This window comes from Gorilla gorilla, chromosome 8 (assembly GCF_029281585.2).
Source record: "Gorilla gorilla gorilla isolate KB3781 chromosome 8, NHGRI_mGorGor1-v2.1_pri, whole genome shotgun sequence".
NCBI classification, from domain to species: Eukaryota; Metazoa; Chordata; class Mammalia; order Primates; family Hominidae; genus Gorilla; species Gorilla gorilla.
Genome location: NC_073232.2, coordinates 100,255,187 through 100,278,557, shown reverse-complemented (window position 1 = coordinate 100,278,557; position 23,371 = coordinate 100,255,187). Strand labels below are relative to the sequence as shown.

General features: G+C 34.7%; 1 protein-coding gene and 1 pseudogene across 3 annotated transcripts in view; both read right to left on the bottom strand.

The window, feature by feature from the left end:
- PTEN (phosphatase and tensin homolog) overlaps positions 1-23,371 on the bottom strand; it is a 104,794-nt gene that overhangs the window by 18,247 nt on the left and 63,176 nt on the right. For all 3 annotated transcript variants that reach the window (XM_031015316.3, XM_019035118.4, XM_019035119.4), the window contains 2 exons: positions 19,162-19,205; positions 16,995-17,233 (listed from right to left, as the gene is read on the bottom strand). In XM_031015316.3, coding sequence (XP_030871176.1) covers positions 16,995-17,233; positions 19,162-19,205 — 283 coding nt within the window. The remainder of the gene's footprint in view (positions 1-16,994; positions 17,234-19,161; positions 19,206-23,371) is intronic.
- LOC129525040 (large ribosomal subunit protein uL5-like) lies at positions 1,301-16,989 on the bottom strand (annotated as a pseudogene).

Sequence of the window (23,371 nt, the reverse complement as noted above, 5' to 3'; positions counted from 1 at the left end):
ATAAGTGATTTAAGATTTTTGGCCACAGTATAAAGACCACAATTTTATAAATAAAAGACTTGTATTTGAATGCTGACAGTCAAAATACAAACTCTGATGTGTTTTCGAAGGAAAATGAGGACAATAATATGTACCCTTCCTTAACAGGGCTCTCATGAGGATCAAACACCAGATGCAGTTACACAAAAGCATGCTAAAACTACAAAATGGTACATGGTTTTAGCAATTCTGTACCTGTATTTAAGGTACAGTTTTGGAATAGCTGGAATTTTATTTCTATATAATTTTCTTAACAAAACAGTAAAAGGTAAGGTAAAGTAGTAGTACTTTGAAGAGCAGTACTACTACTCTTCATACTCTTCATTAAAACATTAAAAATTATTAAAGTTAAAAAATGTAAACTTACAATGATTTATTACATCACATTTAATGTAATTTCAGCAAACAACTGTCATTCATGTTTAGCAAGATAAATACAGAATTGCTAAGCAGAAAGGAAATATCACATGGAAGATGAGTGGGAGGTGTACTTTTTTGAACCATGTGAATTTTTTAACCATATGCATTTATTATCTAGTCAAAATATGCAATAAGATTAAAAAAAATTAAGTCAATGCGAGTCTACGAGTAGACCACATTGTCAACATTATTTGTTGGGGTTTAGTGGATAACATTTTTCTCTTTATCTCCATTTTTGGCTTAAGTTTGTGTGCAATAATAAAAAGATTTCAAAGCTTTAGGTTTTTTCAAGTAGCAAGTGATTAGTAGTGTACCTATAATGTAGGTGATTATACATTCTGTTAATCCTTACCCAAAAAAGGATAGGCAACATAAAAAATATATATATCTACTAGTTGTCAACATTGGGTGAATAATCTATGTATGAATACCAGTTGAAACAAAATTACTGACAATTCAAAGAAAAACATGGAAAAGCACATTTTAAAATTTAATCAATTAGTTTACCATCAATATTACACAGTCTATTTTCTTAACTTTGCAATTCTTATCTACCTGCTGCCTTGTCAGCACCCAAAATTCAACATTTCTAGATTAACAAATATTAAAAAGTTGGGAGGCTCACATGTATCTGTTTCAGAGTCTCCAATGTGACCTCCTCATTCTAGTTCTATCTCTCTGAGCCATGATGCACACTCACTAAAATTGAATTAACACCTGCAATATAGGATTTCCAATGAGTGGAAAGTCCACACTAAAATTTTACTCATCTTTAAAAGCTTATACATATGAATAAAAGGCTGTAAAGCTCTTGCAGATTAAAAAATACTCTGCTTTCAAATTTTTCTTTTGTTTTTTTTTTTTTTTTTTTTTTTTTTTTGAGATGGAGTCTCGCTCTGTCACCCAGTCTGGAGTGCAGTGGTGCGATCTCAGCTCACCGCAACCTTGCCTCCCAGGTTCAAGCAATTCTCCTGCCTCAGCCTCCTGAGTAGCTAGGACTGTAGGGATGGCCACTGCGCCTGGCTAACTTTTGTATTTTCAGTAGGGAAGGGTGAGTCAGCATGTTGGCCAGGCTGTCTTGAACTCCTGACCTCAAGTGATCCACTCCCCTTGGTCTCCCAAAGTTAAGGGATTACAGGCCTGAGCCACTGTGCCTGGCCTAAAATTTTTCATTTTTCATGTAAATTAAAGCTAATAAGGGCCAGTTTTATTCTCTAACCAAGAACTTTTAAGTTAAATTGATCTGTAACTACACACACACCTGCCCCTGCCCCCCCGCAAGGGTATAGTTCTACTTTCTACTAGTAGTAACTCTCCTTTTCCACTTTAATTATGAGGAAAGTTATTTACACAGCTGACCCTTGAACACAGGTTTGAAATGTGTTGGTCCACTTACATATATGGATTTTTTTTCAATAAAATTTTTCAGAGATTTCAACAATTTGAAAAAACCTGCAGATGAAACACATAGACTAGAAATATCAAAAAGTTAAGAAAAAGTTAGGTTTATGTCATGACTACATAAAATATATGTAGATTATTAGTCTGTTTTATCATTTACTGCCATAAAATATACACAAACCTATTATAAAAAGTTAAAATTCATCAAAACATATGCACACAAACCTTAAGACCAGACATAATACCACTTGTAGTCAAGATAAATGTAAACAAATGCAAAGATGCAGCATTAAATCATAGCTACATAATATTAACTGTAGTACATACTATACTACTATTAAAATCTCATAGCTAACTTCTGTTGCTACTGCAGTGAACTCCAGGGTTGCAAGAATCTGTTTAAAACACTGTGTGACACTAATCATCTCTGTATGATCAGCTCATCTCTCCAGTAAATTGTGTATTACAATCAAAAGCTATCTCTCTCACAGCTCTTGTGTGTTTTTCTTTTGTTTTTCTTTTTTTTTGAGACAGAGTCTCGCTCTATCATCCAGGCTGGAGTGCAGTGGCACGATCTCGGCTCACTGCAACCTACGCCTTCTGGGAAAAAGCGATTCTCCTGCCTCAGCCTCCCGATTAGCTGGGATTACAGGCACGTGCCACCATGCCTGGCTAATTTTTTAATTTTTAATAGAGACAGGGTTTCACTGTGTTAGCCAGGATGGTCTCAATCTCCTGACCTCATGATCTGCCCGCCTCAGCCTCCCAAAGTGCTGGGATTACAGGCGTGAGCCACCGTGCCCGGCCCTCTTGTGTAGTTTTCATTGTGCCTAGTGCAATGCCGTAAACCTTAACACCATGAGACCCATATGAAGTGCCAATAGTGACGATGGAAGTGCTTTCAAAGAGAGAAGTCATAGACATTATAAGAATAAAGTGACTTGCTTGATATGTACAGTAGATAGGTACAGCTGTAGCTGCTGGCCATTTCAGACAGATGCTTCATCTTGTAAACAGCAACATAAATGTATGGTACCAATAAATACAGTACAGTACTGTAAATGTGTTTTCTCTTCCTTATGATTTTCTTGATACATGTTCTTTTCTCTAGTTTACTTTATTGTTAAGAACATACTATATAATACATATACAAAATATGTGTTATTGCCTGTTTATGTTGTGGGTAGGGCTTCTGGTCAACAGTGGGCTACATTATCGAACGGTCAACTGTATCCTTAACCTTTTTTCCTCAAATACAACTTTCAACAATTCTAGCTTTAGCTAAAAAACTTTAGCTAAACTAAAGAACTTCAGCCATTACTCTTTCAGCTCCTTTATGTTCACAGACCAGGAGGTAGACCTCAGAAGCATATTTAGTGTTCCTCCTAATATTCCTTCCAGCCCCCTTTCCTACAGCTTTGCCTATTTCAAACCCATATCACTCAATAACTCTTCTGGTATACACTTTTTAAACTCTTGACCACAACGATTTTAGCACTTTGTTCTCCCAACCTCTCTCTTTATCCTGACCAACACATCACCTTCGATGAATTCAGCTTCTGCTTTACTGGGAACCCTGAGGTCATCCAATATGAACACTCAAAATTCCCTTCTCCCATCTTAAAATCTCCTTATGCTTGACGTCTCTTCCTGTTCAACAAGTTTGTATTTTGGACAAGTGCTTTATTAATTATCTCCTATCTGGCATGTGCCTTTATTCTCTCCACTTGTCTCTAAATAATATGCTCAAGTAATCTTCATTCTTTATCCAAGGCTGGCAAACAACTGAAAGACCAAAAACCCACACTCTCCCTAGATTCTGTATCTCTCTCAAACTATCAGCCTCCCTCTCTATAAACAGCAAATCTTGAGATGCTCTTACTCCTTAATCCAGAGAAATTGATTATGAGGCTGATTTCTTTTTGAAGGGGAGGGGGGTGCCATGGTCTCACTCTGTCACCCAGGCTGGAGTGCAGTAGTGCAATCTTGGCTCACTGCAACCTTTGCCTCCCAGGTTCAACCCCCTCAGCCTCCCGAGTAGCTAGGAGTACAGGCGCCTAACACCAAGCCCTGCTTGCTTGCTTATTTATTCATTTATTTATTTATTAAGTAGGAACGAGGGTTTTGCCATGTTGCCCAGGCTGGTCTCAACTCCTGGACTCAAGAAATCTGCCTTGGCCTCCCAAAGTGTTACGATTACAGGGATAAGCCACCATGCCCAGCCGAGGCTGATTTCTTAATGGTCATTAATGCTTTGTCAACAACTAATTTCCTGCTGTTTTCACAATCCCATCCTGGCTGCTGGCTGATCTTTTCTTTATTTTTTATTTTTAAACATTTCACTGAAAACTTTTTATTGCCCTTTTGGGTAGAAATGAGAATTTATTTGCCAGGAAGGATGATCCCATCATACTTCTGCTGGAACCAGCGCATGGCCTCCTCTTTGCTGATTCTATTTGGCACCAATGAAGCCTGTCCTGCACTTCTTACCTGCAATGATGAAACCTGGCTTTTCCAGCACCACACAGAAGTCCAGGCTGTAGACATCAATGCTTGGGTCATATCTGATACCCAGATCAATGTGTTCCTGGGTCCCAAAACCAAAGTTTCCAGTATCTGAGAAGTTATTTTTTCTTAACTCACACTCCTGCATCTTTAGATCATTCTCCAGGATTTCGTCTGCCTTGGCCCCTCGAACTGTGCAGCAGACAACAGTCTTTTCATTTCTTCTGTTGCCAAAGGGGCTAACAGTATATCTAGCTTTGGAAAACACCTGGTTCTGACCTGTAAGCTGTTCCAACACCTTAGTTACTCAGGTCAGTCTGTCTCCACTTTCTCCTAAACAGATGTTGAAGCGGAGCCTGCAGATGCAAAATTCCTGCATGGGGTTATCCTTTTCACCTTGATCCTGCACCACGATGGAGAACAGGAAGAGCCTGGCTGATCTTTCTGCAATCATTCTGAAACTTCCCTGCTTCTGTCATAGGACTTACTCTCTTAAGGTTTCTTTCAACCCTTATTGGTTGTCTCTTCTCTTGTCCCTAAATATAGGCCTATCTCACAAGAGTTTCCCCTCTGTCAAACCAATCTATTCCAGTGCTTTACCAATTTTACACAATAACTCCAAAACTTATCTCCTTTAACATGACTTTATTCCCAACTGCCAGTGCAGAATTCCAACATCTGGCTGGAATTTCTACCTGGTAATCTCAGAAATACTGAAAACACACATTTCCAAAAACCGAAGCTTTTTAACGTGGAAAACCTCCTTTATTTCCATCAATTATATTCAATATTTTCTCCAGCACTCGATGGCCTTCTAATAACTAACACCATCATCACTTATTGAGCCCATACTATATTCTTTGTATTGTTCTAAATGTCTTTAGAAATACATAATTTAATACTCATAAAACCATGTAAGGTAGGTACTATTGGTAAACCATTTTATAGATGAGGTGAAGTAATGGAACTAGATATAATCTTCATAAGTAATGGAACTAGATATAATCCCAGCACTCAAACTCCACAGCTTCTAGTCAACTACTATATGATCCTCCCATCTTCTTTCTGCTTGAGGAAGGAAACAGAGCTGAGAGACAGCAGTAATATAATAGGGTTACAGAAAAGAGAAGTGAGGGAACTCCAGCACTATGGCAAAGGCCCAGGCAGCAGAGTGGAGCTAAGAGACACAGTCAGCATATTAACTACCTGGCACATACATACATGCATACACACTAATGGTACACAATAAAATGAGAGACAAATCATAGATTAAGTTCATTTAGTATACTCATCTTTGATCCTACGCATCTATTCAGTTGCCAAAATCCAGATCTTGATTCTGAAATACTACTCAAAATGTCAGTTTCAGTTTTCTGTGGCCTATTTCAGTTTCTTCCTGCAATTTTGCCATAGCCAACTGATTTATCACCCTTTATCCATTCTGTAATCTATCCTTTATACCACTCTCAGATTAATTTTTTAAAAGTTAAGATTAATCCAATTACCAATTAATTCAAAATGTTAAATGGTAATCTACCCAAATAAGAGCAATTTATCACACACTGTAATTCAATCACAGCATAAAAATACAGCTCCAACCTCTTTTTCCACTCTTACCTCTCACAATTCCCTTGAATGTACTCTTACTTTGGCCAAATAGAAGTATTTAATTTTCCCTAAATTGTACCTTCTGGTTTTCTCTCTTTTTAAATATATGCTACCTTTATCAGATTAAGGTATAAGGGCTACATAAGCAGCCACCTGTGAAGTCTCACATATTTTTCTAACACCTGGTCCAATTTAGGTAACATAATTACTTGATACTTCAAGGTTTGATAAGCAGCCACCTGAAATGCAATTTAAACCAGGTATTTCTTGAGGGCTCCTAGACATTTTCATTATTGCAGGGTCTATTCAGATTTTGTCTCTCCTCAAAGCATTTACAATGACATATTCACTGAAAATTGCCCACTTCTCACTGAAATTTCCAAAATGATTAGCACAGACCTGAATATAATTTTTAACATCACCTCCACACTTTAGTTTTATCTCCTTTCTCATACTTAATGTCTCACTTTTAGTTTCCCTCTTTTCTTTTATCCTTGACTGGCTTTTAAAAATATGTATTGATTTTATTGGCATTTTCATGCAATCAGTATTTAGATTTATTAGTTCAAATGGTTTACTCTTTCCTAATTCATTAACATTTTTGCCTTTATAAATCTCTAGTTATTAATCTTTATTTCTAAATTTACATTTCCTCATTGAATCAAAAATTATTTAAAACATGATTTTATATTTCCATATAAATTTAAACATTTTTAAAAATCTCCAGTTCTAATGAATTGTAATCAAGGAATGGGACTTATATATTTTTATTTTTGAGTGAGATTTTGTTTTGCAGTTGATCTAATTAGTATGACTGGTAATTGTTTTGTCAATGACAGAAAAAAAGAAATACATTTCATTATTTTATTATTAAAGCCACCTATATATATATACAGTTATGTGTTGCTTAAGAGAAGCTGTATCTGGATGATTTCATCACTGTGTCATAAAATATACTTACACAAGCCTAGATGGTATAGTTCACTACACACCCAGGCTATATGATACAGCTCCTATGCTACAAACTTGTACAGTAAGTTACTGTATTCAATATCATAGGCAACTGTAACACAATGGTATTTGTGTATCTAAAAGACATAAAAGGTTCAGTAAAAATGGTATAAAGGATATAAAAATAGTACACCTGTATAGGGCACTTACCACGAATGGAGCTTGCAGGATTGGAAGCTGCTCTGCGTGAGTCAGTGGGTGAGTGGTGAGTTAATGTGAAGGCCTAGGATATTACTGTAAACTACTGTAGATTTTATAAACTGCTACTCTAAATCTGTTTAAAAATTTTTTCTTTCTTCAGTAAATTAACCTTAGCATTTTATAACTTTTTCACTTTATAAATATAAAAAAATTTAACTCTGACTCTTTTGTAACATTTAACTTAAAACAAAAACATATTACACAGCTACACAAAAACATTTTTTCTTTGTATCCTTATTCTGTAAGATTTTTTCTATTTTTAAATTTATTTATTTTTGTTACTTTTTAAACTCTTGTTAAAAACTAATAAATACACACATACTTTAGCCTTGGCCTCTACAAGGTCAGGATCATCAATATCACTGTCTTCCACCTATACATCTTGTCCCACTGGAAGGTCTTAAGGGGCAATAACACCCATGGAGCTGCCATCTCCTATGACAATAACGCCTTTATCTGGAATACCTCCTGTAGGATCTGCCTAAAGATTATTTTATAATTAACATTTTTTAATAAGCAGAAGCACATGCTAAAATAATAGTACTGTAAACATGTAAACTAGTAACATATTCGTTTATCATTATAAAGTATTATGTGCTGAACATAACTGTGCTATGCTTTTATACAACTGACTGTACAGTAAGTTTGCTTACACCAGCATTACCACAAACATGTGAGTGATACATTGCATTGCAATGGCTTCAACATCACTAGGTGATAGAAACCTTTTAGCTCCATTATAATTTTATAGGACCGTTGTCGTATACCAGGTCAGGTGTTGACTCAAACATCATTATGTACCTTCTTACTTCGTGCCTTTTGAAGTACATTAAGGATTCCTATCATTGCTTTTCTACCAATTATTCTTCATTTCTTTCAGCTTTTACTTAATACATTTTGATGTTTAGCACATTCGTTCATAACTGCTAAGTCTTTACCTGGAGTGTACCCTGTGTTGATGTAAAATGACATTGTTGATCCAGTTTAATGCTTTTTGCTTTAAATGCTACCCTGATACTGAGATGCTGTCATCTGCTTTTGAAATTGAAATTTGCCTGATGTATCTCTAATCCACCATTTATTTTTAACCTTAGTTGTTTTATGTAAATCTCTTGTGATTAATCTCTTAAAAAACAGACTTCAAAGTACAGATTATATACATCTTTCAGACCTAAAATACTGCCATACTACTACCACAACAGAATACTACTTTAATATCATAGCACAAGATATGTAATGTTTTGTTCATATTCTATGCATCAATATTTATCAATACTCCGATCATCTCCTAAGAAGATGAATCACGAATTCACGATCTACACTCTCAGTTAAAAAAGTAATTTTCTATTTCAATAAACTTTCCACTGGCACTGCTAAACTTAGAAATAATGTAGATTTTTCAACATAATAGTGTTTGCTTGAAGCTCGGAAATCTATGTTTCAGGATGATCACAATAAGATTACTACAGGAAAGCAATTCAACAAAGGAAGAAATACGATTATTATTACAATGACAACATATAGCAGTAGTTATTGTATATTAAAGTACTTGCCAACATTTTATATATCTTTAACACTACCACAACTTTACAAGATAGATATTATTGTCTCTATTTTTAGGATCAGAAAACAGTCCGACTGCGCATAATTATCTCATTCAAAACCAGGATCTGGACCTCAATGTGAATATAAGGGTAAAACTTGTACTCAGCTGTCCTGGGTTTTACTAATAGCATGTATACAAACTACGTGATTTGAATGAAGTCACAACTTCATTGAGTTCTTATTTTTCCTGTCTACGAAGAATCTCTAAAGTTTAGGGTGTTACACAGTATTTCACTTCTATGAAACTAATTATTGAGAACAAATGTGAAGCAGACAACTGATATTTTTTTCTCTTTCCAACATTCTTTCCCCTCCTTGATTTTTTTTTGGAAAACTATTATTATCCCTGTGTAGCAGGCTCTACACTTCAGCTTTAGATACATGCCCCAGAGAATTCCATTCCCTGGCCAGAATATTTGGTTCAGGAATAGGCATGTGCCTCAATCCAGGGAAATCAGAACTCACCCTACAAATTTTTGCTCAAATTGTAGCTCTCTTCTCATCATAGTTGCTAAAGTAGGTAGAATGCAAACCTGAAGCTATTAGGAACTATATCTTGCCACTATTTGTGAGAGCCTGTTTGAAAATAACATATATACAGAAGAGAGAAAAGAGGAGGAGGGTAAGGGAGGAAGAGAGAATAAGAGAGATACTCTTGAGATCTGTTGAGCACCTAGATCCAGGCCAGAGCTTTTAGGTTATGTAAGTTAAAAAATGTCTCCTTTTATTTAAGCTACTTTGAGTTGGGTTTTTCTTATTTAAAACTGAAAAAGTCCTCATATGTCATAAAGGAGTTGCTTTTTATTTTTCTAAGTTTCTATTTCTACTTTAGGATTCAAAATAATAAAGAAAAATAATTTGGACTGCAGAACATAGTTTCATAGAAAAAAATACCAGGTTTGAGGTTAGAAGATGGGGTTTTTATTATTACACAAAGAGATTATATGACTTAGGACAGGTTGATCTTTGCAGATCTGTTCGTTTTGTGAAACAAGGTCTCGATCTGTTGCCTATCTGAAGTGTAGAGCCTGCCACACAGGGAGGCTCTAGGCTAGAGTGCTGTGGTGTGATCATGGCTCACTGCAGCCTCAACCTCCCAGGCTCTGGCAATCCTCCCACCTCAGCCTCCCAAGTAGCTGGAACTACAGGCACGTGACACCATGCCCGGCTATTTTTTAAATATTTTTTTTTAGAGACAGCCTCTCACTATGTTGCCCAAGCTGGTCTTGAACTCCTGGGCTCAAGCAATCTTCCCGCTTGAGTCTCCCAAAGTGCCGGGAATATAGGTATGAGCCACCGTGCCCAACCCTGCAAATCTGTTTTATCATCTATGTTAGAATGGGTTTGAATTAAATAATTGCTAAGATCCTTCAAGGTATGAAAGTTCTACAATTTTACTGTATTATATAACAGCCTTAAATAATGTGTATCATAGTAACATGGTTTGGCCCAGGAAAATTCATATGTTAAGAAAAATAAGAACACCACATTGGAAGATTTTTAAAAAGACAGTAATTATAGTTTGTTTTAAATAAAGAGGAAGTAAGAAAATTTCATTAGGTTATAACATGTAGAAATTTAGTAAACAGGCTAGAAAAAAATAACCTGATTTAAGATTAGGTCATGAAAATTCATTCCCCACAGAAACCAAACATTTTCCTTGAGATCACTTAAAGTTACAACTATTATTTCTAGAAGATTTGTCTTTACTAAGAATAAGCTCAATGAACTCATGTACACAAGAGTTCCTAATATAGAGAAACTTTATCTCTAATAATTTATTTAAAAACAAAAAGAAAATTAAAAGCAGCTCAAACTTTTTCCCTAAAAGTTTAACCAAAGAAAAAATAAGAGGCCAGGCACAGTGACTCATGCCTGTAATCTCAGCACTTTGGGAGGCCGAGGTGGGCGGATCACTTGAGGTCAAGAGTTCAAGACCAGCCTGGCCAACATGGCGAAACTCCATCTCTACTAAAAATACAAAAATTAGCCAGGCGTGGGGGCAGGCGCCTGTAATCCCAGCTACTCGGGAGGCTGAGGCAGGAGAATCACTTGAACTCGGGAGGTAGAGGTTGCAGTGAGCTGAGATGTTGCCACTGCACTCCAGCCTGGGTGATCAAGTGAGACTCTGTCTCAAACAAAAAACAAAACAAACAAACAAACAAACAAAAAAAAAAACAAAAAAAGGGAAATAAATATGAATGTTTATGTGCCATCATTCTGGAACACAGCTGGGGGTATGCATGGGACAGGGAGAAGGCAAGGGAGAGGGAAACAGCAGTAGTGATTCTAAGTAACTTTGTCATGTAAAAGGAGTTTACCTCTTTAAACTCAAATTTTGGAAGTCCTTTCAAAAATACATACTTACTAGCATTCTCAGGATGTTTTAACTCTTTCTTCATAGTTTAAACATGTGAGTTATCTAATATTGAAACTTAAGTGCAGATGCAGATAGTGTGGAGCACAGGACTAGATGAGAACCAACCCTAGAAGTTGCCCTGCGGCATGCTTTCTTGGAAGAAAAAAATCACCAACAGCTTACTTTTGAATAATCTTCACATGTTCATAAAGCAAAAGTGTCAAATATACAAATGAATGACTCCTAAGGAAGTGTAACACAATTATCTTCTTGTAAATTAGTGAATAAGACAGAAGGAGCCTTCCTTCCCTTAAGCGGTTACCTCACTCTCAGAACATTTTTCTTTGTAATAAGTATCAGTTGTCTGACTTCTCTGCAACACTGAAAACCCAAAGTATTATTTGGGCATTACTAACCTAATGCTTTATTTTATGGTCAACTTGTACCCACCACTCTGCCATCTAATTTGCACCATGTCTGCTGAGGATATGTCAAGACTCTGAGCCAGATTATTTTGAAGAGACCTCTGCAAAGTCTACAAATTCTTTACCAAAATATGACTGCCTCATCTCCCTTCAAAAAAGAAAGGGGGAAAAAAGATTCTTCTTCTATATAAATGTCACTAGAACATAATTTTCTCCAGCTTCTTAATGTTTGTCTATAATTAAAATTAAGGATATAAGCAAAATAACATTAAAGATAATTCTAATAAAGTTAGCCCCATACAAACTGAAAAGTAGATAAAATGCATGTATCTCTTATAATGGTGATTCACAATTACAAAAATGCAAATCCACAGGCTCAATCTACAAGGAAATACTGACAAGAAGAGAATAAACCTATTATGAGATATTCAAAGAATAAAACTACTTTAGATAATCAACTACATTTATTATAAGATAGTTACTCCTCAGGAGGAATTCCACAGTTGTATAACAACAGCTTTACCATGCTTAGCTAAGTTTTCTTATGATGAAATTAGTTATTCATAAAAGATTAAAAATTATTTCACTAGTATTCTAACCAACAGGCAAACAAGTGGTATCTTTGAAAGTTTTAAAACAATTACATTTCAAGTATTTTACAGAAGCCTGCAGTATTATATTTCCAAGACCAACAACCTCAATCTGTCCAAATTCTCTTTAAGTCAGGAGTCATTAAATGCTTTAGCATTTGTAAGGAAAGGTATAAGCTGAGGAGCCTTTCAAAATAAGACCAATTTTATCAGCATTTCATAACCTTGCAGGAAAGTCTGAGCCTATACAGAGATTAATTATTTTGAACAGTCTCAAAATTCTTTTGCAGTTCCAGGATTTGTGGACTTGATAGTATAGAAAGAAATTTAACAGTGTATCAGAGGACTCAAATTTTCCTCTGAATGCTAATATTAACTGGATAATATTGATCACAACACTTCCCCTTCCTGTGCCTGTTTGATCATCTATAAGAAACATTCCTGGAAGAAAAAAAAAAAAAAACCTACCACTGACTTTAATCCGTATCTAGTTTTCTAATGCTGTTTCAACCTAAACACAAATGCTACTGTTCAGTAAAATATGGTCAACCAACAGCACCTGCTCCATTTTTTTTTTGCCTTTTTAAATAAACACAGGGATAAAGAAGGTAAGAACACGAGGATACTCCTTTAGATCCTGTGAATAATTCATCCGAAATATGGTCTAAGTATATTAATTAAGCATGAGCCAAGTATAGTAGATTTCAGTTATTTATTTTGACTCCAAGACACAAAAAGCGATCAATTTCAGTGAAATTACTTAACTCTGAGTCTTAATATTATGTAACAGCTAAATATAACAATTTCAATATCTATATTCTTAACACTGTATGTACAGATCTCCATTTCCTATTTACTATTAGCCCATCAATCTCTTTTCACTTGGGGGATATTCCAACCTATGCAAGGATGGAGAATATACAGCTACTAGAGCAGTTCTACTGATGAAGTAAATACTATTACATTTTACCACATGATACTATAAACTTTGCATTTTATTTTCGTAACACTATTCTTGCTATCTTTCATTCTGGCACTATTTCACAACACCCTACAGGACTTACAATTTCATCAAATAGTCTCCCCTCACCTCTGAAGAGAAACAGAACTGATAGTATTACCAGACTGTAATGACTAGAATATCTTCCCACTGGCAAATTTAAAATATGTCCTTACTTTTTGATTATGGAGCCTTCTCTTGGATGTAATTTGGACTGGAAACAGAAAATAAAATACAATAAAGTTTAAGTAACCTTGGGTTTTACTTTTATCCCTGAACATGATGACATGGACTATCCCAAGTCCTTCTTAAATGGCAAGTTCTCATCATCAGCAGAGCACAGCCAACTATTCTGAAGAAGCAGATACATCAGACAGGGTATGTATGCATATGTGTGTGGGTGAGAGTGTATAAGAAGGAGGAAAGAGGGAGAAAAAGAGACCACATGTGCGAGCACAGTTAAGTTGGAAAAGCCTAGACCATTACAAAAACTATTTGTTCCAATTAAAAATCATTGATTAAATCATCCTACTAGGATATTGATTGTAATGCTAAACAAACAAAAAGTCACACAGTTGAACAGTGAAGGCAAGTATCTTAGAGTCAAATATACTTGTAGCATGAAGAAGAATAAGACTGTTGCAATACCTCTATCAAATACTTTTCTCCATTCCAAAAAAAACCCTGACATTAAAAAAATAATAATAAAGTAGGTCACAAAAAGATTGGAAGTACCACCTTTCTTCAGGTATGATTTCTCAGTATAGCCGGCTACAAGTTTTCATCAAATGCAAGCATGGTGACACAAACAAGGAAACATTCCCATTTTGGAATCTTTTTGGAAGCTTCAGAAAACATTAACACTTTCAAAATGGTAAAGTTTCTTTACCAAAAAACTTCTCCTGAAGAAACCTCAGTATTCTGTAGGCAGACAGTACACCTTACTGCCAGACAACACATCTGATATTGGGGCACTGGTAAAGACAGAAGCTCTCCATGTCATGGTCACCCACTGCTCTCTTCATCAGTATGCGCTAGGGTGCAAGACTGTCATCAATCCTGAAAGAAATCTTATCTCTTGTTGTGAAAGTATTCTACTGTTTCAAGTGCCAACCCTTGAATAATTCCCTGTGTAAGATGATTTGTCATGAAAAATCTACTATTGTGAAAGTTGCCAGATTCATGAAAGCCAAGACTTTCAATCAAGAGCTTCTCGAGGGGTTTTGTCAAGAAATGGGAGCACTATGAAGTTCTTTGCTATATATAAGTTCCCTGCTTTCAGAAGACAAATTCTACAGCCTGATACTGCTGTTTACAGGATAACATACACTCTTTTTAAAGAGTTTAACTCTTCAACCTTGAAAGTAAAATGTGGAGTCATAATCTTTTCTTTCCTAACACAGCATTAATGATACAGATCTTGCCAAAAATGATCTCAGTAACTTGAAGGCAAAGAAAATGATGCAACATGAATTTATCTGAAGAGTCTTGGAGAATTCTTATTTCTTGACACGTCTACTTTCATCAGGCAATAGAATCTACAGATTCCATTTACTCTTTTGTCTTTTGTAAAATAGCATTTTCAGCACTTTTTACCAAAGTCAACACTGATTGGATATCAAAGATTATATAAAAGTTGCAAAGTCAAAGTCAAAGAGCATAGTTTCAACTTGTTGTTTTAAAAGTTAAATAGCAGTCTTTTCATTAAAATTTAGTATTGAACAGAACTAAAGCTTAATTTTGTTTAATTTGTACCACTTAGATTTATTCATTGCTCTCATGTAGTAGCCACTGGTTTTTGCATAAAAAAGTGACATAGTTTTCATGAAGGTTCTTTTACATTCTGTCTAAAAGAATATATTTCAATGTAATAAAAACTGCAAAATTTTATGCACACTATGCACATTTTTTGAGGGGAGAACATTTATACCTTCCATCAGACTTTAAAAGGAATGTAACATAATTTAAGACCCCCTGGCTTAAATCTAGTGTTCTGCGCCTCCACATTACAAAATTTTTCTATTTTATTACAAAAATTTTTTTACCTTTTTTTCCACTACCAAAATACCTGCTGCTCATCAACTCTGTTTTAAATTTCTACCATCGCTTTTGCTACTGCATTTTTTTTTTTTTTTTTTTTGAGATGGAGTCTCCCTCTATCACCAGGCTGGAGTGCAGTGGCACAGTCTCGGCTCACTGCAACCTCCACCTCCCGGGTTCAAGCGATTCTCCTGCCTCAGCATCCTGAGTAGCTGGGATTACAGGCATGCGCCACCACACCCAGCTAATTTTTGTATTTTTAGTAGAGATGAGGTTTCACCACGTTGGTTGGCCAGGATGGTCTCAATCTCTTGACCTTGTGATCCGCCCGCCTCGGCCTCCCAAAGTACTGGGATTACAGGCGTGAGCTGCTGTGCCCAGCCTGTATTTTTAATCAGTAAAAGCAATTGTTTCCCTGCAGATGATAATGGGATAAATCAAAGTAAAAATCTTTAGATCCTCAGCTCTATAATTCATGCCAGTGCTATCATTGCAAGGTGCAAACAATATGCAGAAATGTAAGGCAATCTACCATAATCTTCAACATTCACCAAAATTATGCACTAATGTAAGATTCAATTTTGTAAACTATCAACAATAAACAGTATTTCGGCATCCTTATATATAATGCAAAAAAAGTCACAAAGGATAGGAAACAAGATATAAGAGGGGGTAAAGGAACAAGGAATCTATACAATTACACAGCTTTAAATGATTAATACGATCATTCTATTTCTGTTTTACAGCTGAATTAAGAAGAAATTAGACTAACATGAAGGAGAACTCTCTAAATGAGTTTTTCTATCTATCTGGAGGGGCTTAGGCTTTGTCCTTCTTAGAGATGGAAAAATGTACAAAATCTCTTTGCATTAAATTTTAACATGTTTTGCCATACTTACCACCCAAAGAAATATATCAACAGCAAAATTAAATCACTGTAAAAGTTCTCCCAAGAGTTTTCTTTTTTCTTTCAGATGTACTACAAGAATTAAATTTGTCACTGATTTTTCAATATAGTCCTTAGTTTTCTGATCAAAGAATCGAGAATCTTCTATTAATCTAACTACATTAGGAATATTCTTATAAAAGAATAATTTTTATGTATTATAAAAGTTCACACTTTACTAGGTAATGGTATTTTATCCAAAGGCATTCTATGCTCAAACAAGCTTCAGAAATATAAAGCTTATTTTTGATTAATATGCTTTTTAAAAATGTTATTTTAGAAGAATTTTGTGAGACCAAATCTGCAATACAGTTAATGGGTAACATGTGCTAGTATAATATGAAAATGGTAGCATGAACAGAAAAATGAAATCAATCAGTCATTTCTCATATAGAAATTGAGGCAGCAACTGATTTAAAAATTTAGAAGAAATAAGGATTAGCAACTATCTTTAAAACCTGTTTTCCAGGGACTGAGCGTGGGGAGGGAGGAACACAAGATGAACAAGATCTGAAGCTCTACTGGACAGCATAGTGACTATAGTTAATAACAACATTGTATAATTGAAAATTGTAGCTTGTAGATCTTAAATGCTTTCACCCTGGGGGGAGAATAATAATTATGTGAGGTGATGAATATGTTAAGTAGTTTGACTGTAGTAATCATTTCACAATGTATATACACATACATCAAAACATCATATTATACATTGTATTTATATATAATTTTTACTTGTCAATTACACCTCAATAAAACTGAAGGAAAAAAAGAAACCCAAAATCTGTTTTCCAATAAATTCTCAGATCCAGGAAGAGGAAAGGAAAAACATCAAAAAATAACTTACCTTTTTGTCTCTGGTCCTTACTTCCCCATAGAAATCTAGGGCCTCTTGTGCCTTTAAAAATTTGCCCCGATGTAATAAATATGCACAAATCATTACACCAGTTCGTCCCTTTCCAGCTTTACAGTGAATTGCTGCAACATGATTGTCATCTTCACTTAGCCATTGGTCAAGATCTTCACAAAAGGGTTTGATAAGTTCTAGCTGTGGTGGGTTATGGTCTTCAAAAGGATATTGTGCAACTGTGGTAAAAAGATAACCTCAGAATAAGAAAAAAAACTCCTGAATTTTTAATTAACAAGTAGGTAACTTTAGAAATGCTGCATACAAACTTAACAGGTATTTAAAAGAAACACTGGATTCCAGAGAAAAATAATGTATTGCTTAACTTTCTAATTGTTAAATAGAAAACAGTCTCTTGATAAGTCTTAAATATAATCATTAAGGAAGCCAGGTATTATTTTCCCCCATTTTATTCAGGAGGATATATTCTGGGAATTTACGCTATATGGACTGGTAGCATAGGTCACATATTAGAGGTAGAGCTAAACCCAAAACGAACTGTCACATGGACATTTCGTCAGGACTCTCAATGCAAAAGGAATAATACTATTTATAGTATTTATTTCATCATCACAAAACATATTCCAAAGACAGAATAGATTACTAATAGGATAAACTATGCAAAGAACTACATATTACATTTCATAAAATAAAAATGCTAAGTGTGTTATTTAAAGGTGGTCTTGCAAATGTTAGTGTTGTATACACATGTAATCATTAGGGAAGCCAAGTATTATTTTCCTCCGTTTTCTGCAGGAGAATACATTCTGGGAATCTATGCTCAATGGACTGCAGCATAGGTCACATACCAGAGATATGTGAAGGCATACACCAAAGAAATTACTTACAAAATGTATATAATTGTTATCAAAGTTTCAGGTCTTCTCACATGAATTGTAAGAGTCCAAGACTTCTCTGTTCACTATAGTCAGAGTTGAGGTTTTTAAAAAAACTTGTTTAGAAGCAGGACTATAGATATATCACTATTAATTGTTCTTAATAGTTTCTACCTTAGTTCCACTCTATTAAGATCCTTAAAAACCCTGGCTGATATTCAACGTACTAACCTGTGTCATCTAAATATGTGAGAAGTATGTCTTATGTCTCCAATCAAGTGACTCATAATATGGTACAGGATATAATCAATTATCCTTTGGTGTGACAGGAGAGCTCTTCTGGTAGACAATGACTATCATCATAGGGAGTCAGCAGGACAGCTTTCACTTAGTCATCTGCCTAACTTCATTTTCCCAGTGGTACACAAAAACCTCCAGGAAAATCTGTTAAATGTCTGTTTAAAGCAAGATAAACCTCAACTAAAGCCTGCTTCGCTTAGTAAGCAACAGCCTAAATCCACCAGAAACAAAAACAAAAAAAAACCCGTTCTTAGTAAACCTATACTAAATCTCAATCATTAGTGATTTAGAATTTTCAAACCATTTGTCTGAAAGTCCATTCTAGATTTTCAGGAGGGATCAATGGCAAATACATCAATAGTAGCTCATGGCACCCACTTTCTTTTTGACTATCACAGCAGCATCTGCCAAGGTTCTCAACTCTTCAGTTCTCTCATGGTTTAAAGTGTTAAGCCATGAGAACTGAGTTGCATTTCACAAATAAAAGTGAAAGTTTTTGTGGGCTCTGAGAATTAACTTATGTCTGAAGTAGAACTCATTTAAAGCAGTTCCCTCCTCTCATCCATCAGACTCCTCTTATCAACATTTGTTATATCCTTTCCTACCTTTTATGTCATTCCTCAACACAGAAGAGTTAAGTAGTTCTGCTTTCTCCCTGTGATTGCTTACTATTAGACCAACTGCCTCAAATAGTAGGTAAACCCTCTCCTTATACTATTTTTAGTCTAGGAATTTTCCTCATTCTTAGTCTATGCTGCACTTTAGTCTTCCTGACAATATTAATAGCTTTATGCAATACTTTTTTCCTAAAACACAAGAGTAAAATTAAAATTTTTGAAATTTTTAAAGATAATTCTTAAGATAAATATGTATCTCACTCGATAATCTAGATGACTCATTATTGTTATGACAGTAAGATACAGTCTATCGGGTTTAAGTTATACAACATAGTACAGTACATTCATACCTACCTCTGCAATTAAATTTGGCGGTGTCATAATGTCTTTCAGCACAACTAAAAGAAAAGTTTAAAAGTGATATGAAGTTATCTTTTGCACTTAGGAAGAAAAAAAAGTACTAATACTAACAAACATTGCCTGAATCTTTATAATGTGACACATATTATGCTGTGTTTAACATTAATTATTTCATGTAATAACAAGAATGCTATTAAGTAGATACTGTTATCACCCCCATATTATAATAATAAAACCAAAGCTTAAAAGATTAAGTGTATGCAATTAGAGCTAATACATTTGCTTAAAAACTTGTGATGCCACTAATATAGAGTACTGTAAATTCAGGTGCTTCCATGCTTTCAAATTTCCTCTATGAAAAATCTGCATGCTATTGGAATATATTTTTAATTTTACAAGTACCTATAAACAACGGACTAGTTTCAATAGTATCTGTATCTCATAGTTAAGCGTACATAATTCTCAAACTATTCTTCAAAAAGATATATGTTAAAAATAGTAAAAGCATAAGGACAGTAAAGAAAAACTGAATGTTGTTAATCTACTTGGCCAAATGCTTACTAATTTTTTTTTAAACCAGACCTTACTCCCTGTTGAAAAGCCAACGATCACCTTTTTCAACAGTCTCTCAGACTGCAAGTTTTAATTACAGTATGAGAGTAATGAAAGAATAAGTAAAATCAATACAGAATAGTAAAATGCTGACTTGTTATTACTAGAGTATGCTAATATTTGTCTTAATAGCAGTGATATGTTAGTATGTACTGGCTTTCTAATAATTAACAGGCCATGTTTACAAACAATAAAAGGCTCAGAAAGAGATCTTACATATCAGTGTGGTTAGCAGTACCCTGGTAACTCCAACTACTATGCAAAACAAATTTTTAAAAAATTACTTAAAATAAACTCTTAGCATTTTAAAACAAATAAAGGTCCACAGCTCCTTAACCTGCAATTTCAATATTCCAAAAGTTCAAAACATCTAAAATTTTCTCTTAAGTTTTATGGCAAACTCAACTACAGCAAATCCTGATCTGAAGTAATAAGATTGTACATAATATTTAATACACTTAGAGCGAAGAGTAAAACATTTCATTTCAGGTACTGACCCACACCCCACTGGGGTGTTTATGTAAAAGTATATTTATCTGTGCTACCTTTTGAAAACTAAAATTTCTGAAAACGGAAACATACCTGGCCCCAAGAGTTTCAAATAAGTGATTGTGAACCTGTATTGTACATTAAGAAACCCTGAAAAACATCTATACAGTTTCTCTACCTTAAAGGTAATTCAAAACCAAATTCACATGAAGGTTTAACTAATTATAAATAAACTACAATCCATTGGTTTCTAACTGGTCAGACCTAAAATAAAACAAGTTTCATATTACCACTCAAAACAAAACAAGCTTTTCCTTTTTAGTATAATTTAGTATATTGAGTTTTTCTAGAAAGAAAATGCATTTAGTAATGACATATGCACATATATGCATCCTTGCTAATAATTTCATACCCATTGACATGAAAAACAGGAAGAAGAGGACTGACAAAGAAGACAGTCACATTTTACACTTTCTTTGGTACAGATAAAAGGGGAGAAATTGTCAATAGTGAAGAATTCATAATGGAGTATTTTATAAGGAGTCAGAGATGTAGGACTAGGAAACACAATCTAAGAAGCTGGTCTCATGACAACACAACAGAAAATAAACGTTAGTTTTGTGCAGCTTCAGTTCTCTAAACTTCCCCTACTTTCTCAGGATCCCAGAACATGTGGTTTGACGAACACTCCTTAAGACTGCTTTAATAAAAATGCCTCACAAATATTACTGTTAAGAGGACTATATGGACGGAAAGTGGAAGTAATGACTACTAAGTGTCAACTAGATGAACACACCTTACAAAGAGTTTCCACTTTTTTTTGTTTCATCCTCACAATCACGTGATAACTGTTATTATCTCCATTTTATATATGAGAAAGCTAAGATTTAAGAGCATTAAAAAACTTGCCCCAAATAACAGTATACAAATGAAAGAGCCAGAACTCAAGCTCAGTATCTCTGATTACAAAAGTCAAACTTTTTCTACTACTGTTCCATAATTCTACTTAAAATTAAAAAAAAGTTTTAAATACAAAAGCAGTAACAAATTTCAGTCAAAGTCAGCATTCCTACAAGAGCAGTATCTGTCATAAATCACAGAACCAACAGTGACAGTAAAAAGCAAGGAAAAAGTTATGAAAATCTTCAGAGGTAAGCATAGGAAATATGGGAGCAAATATGCTGGGACTAGTAATGATAAATATGCTCAGGGAATGGGGGTTGGTAGGATAAGGATGAAGACTTTCTTCTTAAATTAAAATCTCTGATAAATGCCCTCCTTCCACCTATACCTACTGACAGTTTCTTTTAAATTCTTTGTGGTTTGGTAGTGATAAGTCTCTCAACAAACTAAAATTAAAGATACACAAATGGCAAATGGGGTTTAGCCATTTAAATTTAACCATTTATGCTTCCTTATAACTAAAACTCAAAAGATACCAGTACCTCATATTGGTTTATATGAGACAAGAGAAATGAATAAGCATTTAAAGAATGAGTTTTTATGAAACAAGAGGCAGAAACTGAAGGAATAAGATTAACAGGAAAAGCTTCCAGAGAAGTGAGACTTGCCATAGAATCAGCTAGGTAGGCAGGTCTCTTCTTTACTCTCTTTGATGAAGCTATCACCATCTTACAAAAGAAAACTTAATAGATGAAAATTAGTAAAGCTAAAGGTTTACCACAAAATGATAAAGTATGTCAAATAAAATATGCACTGAAATATAGTAAATACCTTTAAAAAATTGGTATACAGTGAACACTTAAATTCCTCAAAGGCAAGAAGTATACATCTCTTTATTCACTATCTCCCCTTCCCCATTCCTACCAGATTATACAGCAAGGAACAAAAATAAAATATACTTGTACAAAACAAACTGATTAATTCAATTAAGTAACAGTACATCTGAATTTGCTTAATGTTATGAATGCCTGAAGAAAACACAGATATAAACAGATACAGTTAATCAGAAAGTCCATATTAGGAACTATTCTTCACCCATGTATATCATAATTGCTATAAAAGATTTAACATACTATTAAATGTGGGTATGCCTAGTGCAAATATTTTAAGATCTTCAAATTATGTATGTTTGCAAAGACATATATATCACATGTAATACTATCCTAAAAATAAAAGAAATAAAATAGAACACCTGCTGCTTGCCAGACTCACTTACCCAGAACCAGAAATATAAACAGAGGTAGAAAAAAGGTAAAGAAGATCGGAAAGTGACATTAGAACTCAGAACATGCTATAACTTAGTTCTAGAAACCTCTGAAGTCAGTAAAATTTGGAGAGGTTAAAACAAACAAGCAAAAAAGCAAAACATAAAGGGAATATTGGCATAAACAGTGGATGGTCTGCTACCATATGTACCTGTGTGACCTTGTTCAACTCACTTAACTTCTCTAGGCCTCAGATTCCCCATCTGTAAAATGAGAAGGTTGGACTAAATGATCTCTTTCAGGTACTCTCCAGTTCTGAAAGCCTATGATTCCATGTGGGGAAGGGGCGTTAAAATATATGCATTAAGAGCTACCCTCAACTAATAAAGAGACTTCATTAACTTGGGAATCCAATGGTTGGAAATATAAAAACAAACAGGCAGTTAGGTTCCTAGGCTCTCTCCAATGCCAACTTTAACCATAATAATGTTAAGTGACCTACAATACTGATAGTACAGCTGAAGTCCTAAGTTCTTGAAGCAGGAAGTCACTACACACAGGAATGAAAAGAATTTCCTTCCCTTTCTTTGAATATGTTAAACTAGAATAAAATTTTGAAAAAGGCTGAATTTGTCTTTGGTGTCCTCCGATTTCCATTCTGAGACTTTCTAAATCCCCAGTTCTGATAGTCTAACCCTGAAGTGACTCAGTTTAATGGCTTCCAGCTTTTGAAAGTTCTTGTCCTTTTTTATTACTTATATTCTGAATCCAGTTGTGCAAAAAATACAAAGCTTTGTAGTTTTTATTTTCCTCCAAAGAAACACTATGGTATCCGCAACAAGGCTCTTTGTAGGAGAGGTTTATCAGGAAAAGAGAAAGACCCCTAAATGCATAGATCATTTGTAAGCTGGACCCATTACGTTTCCATAACACCT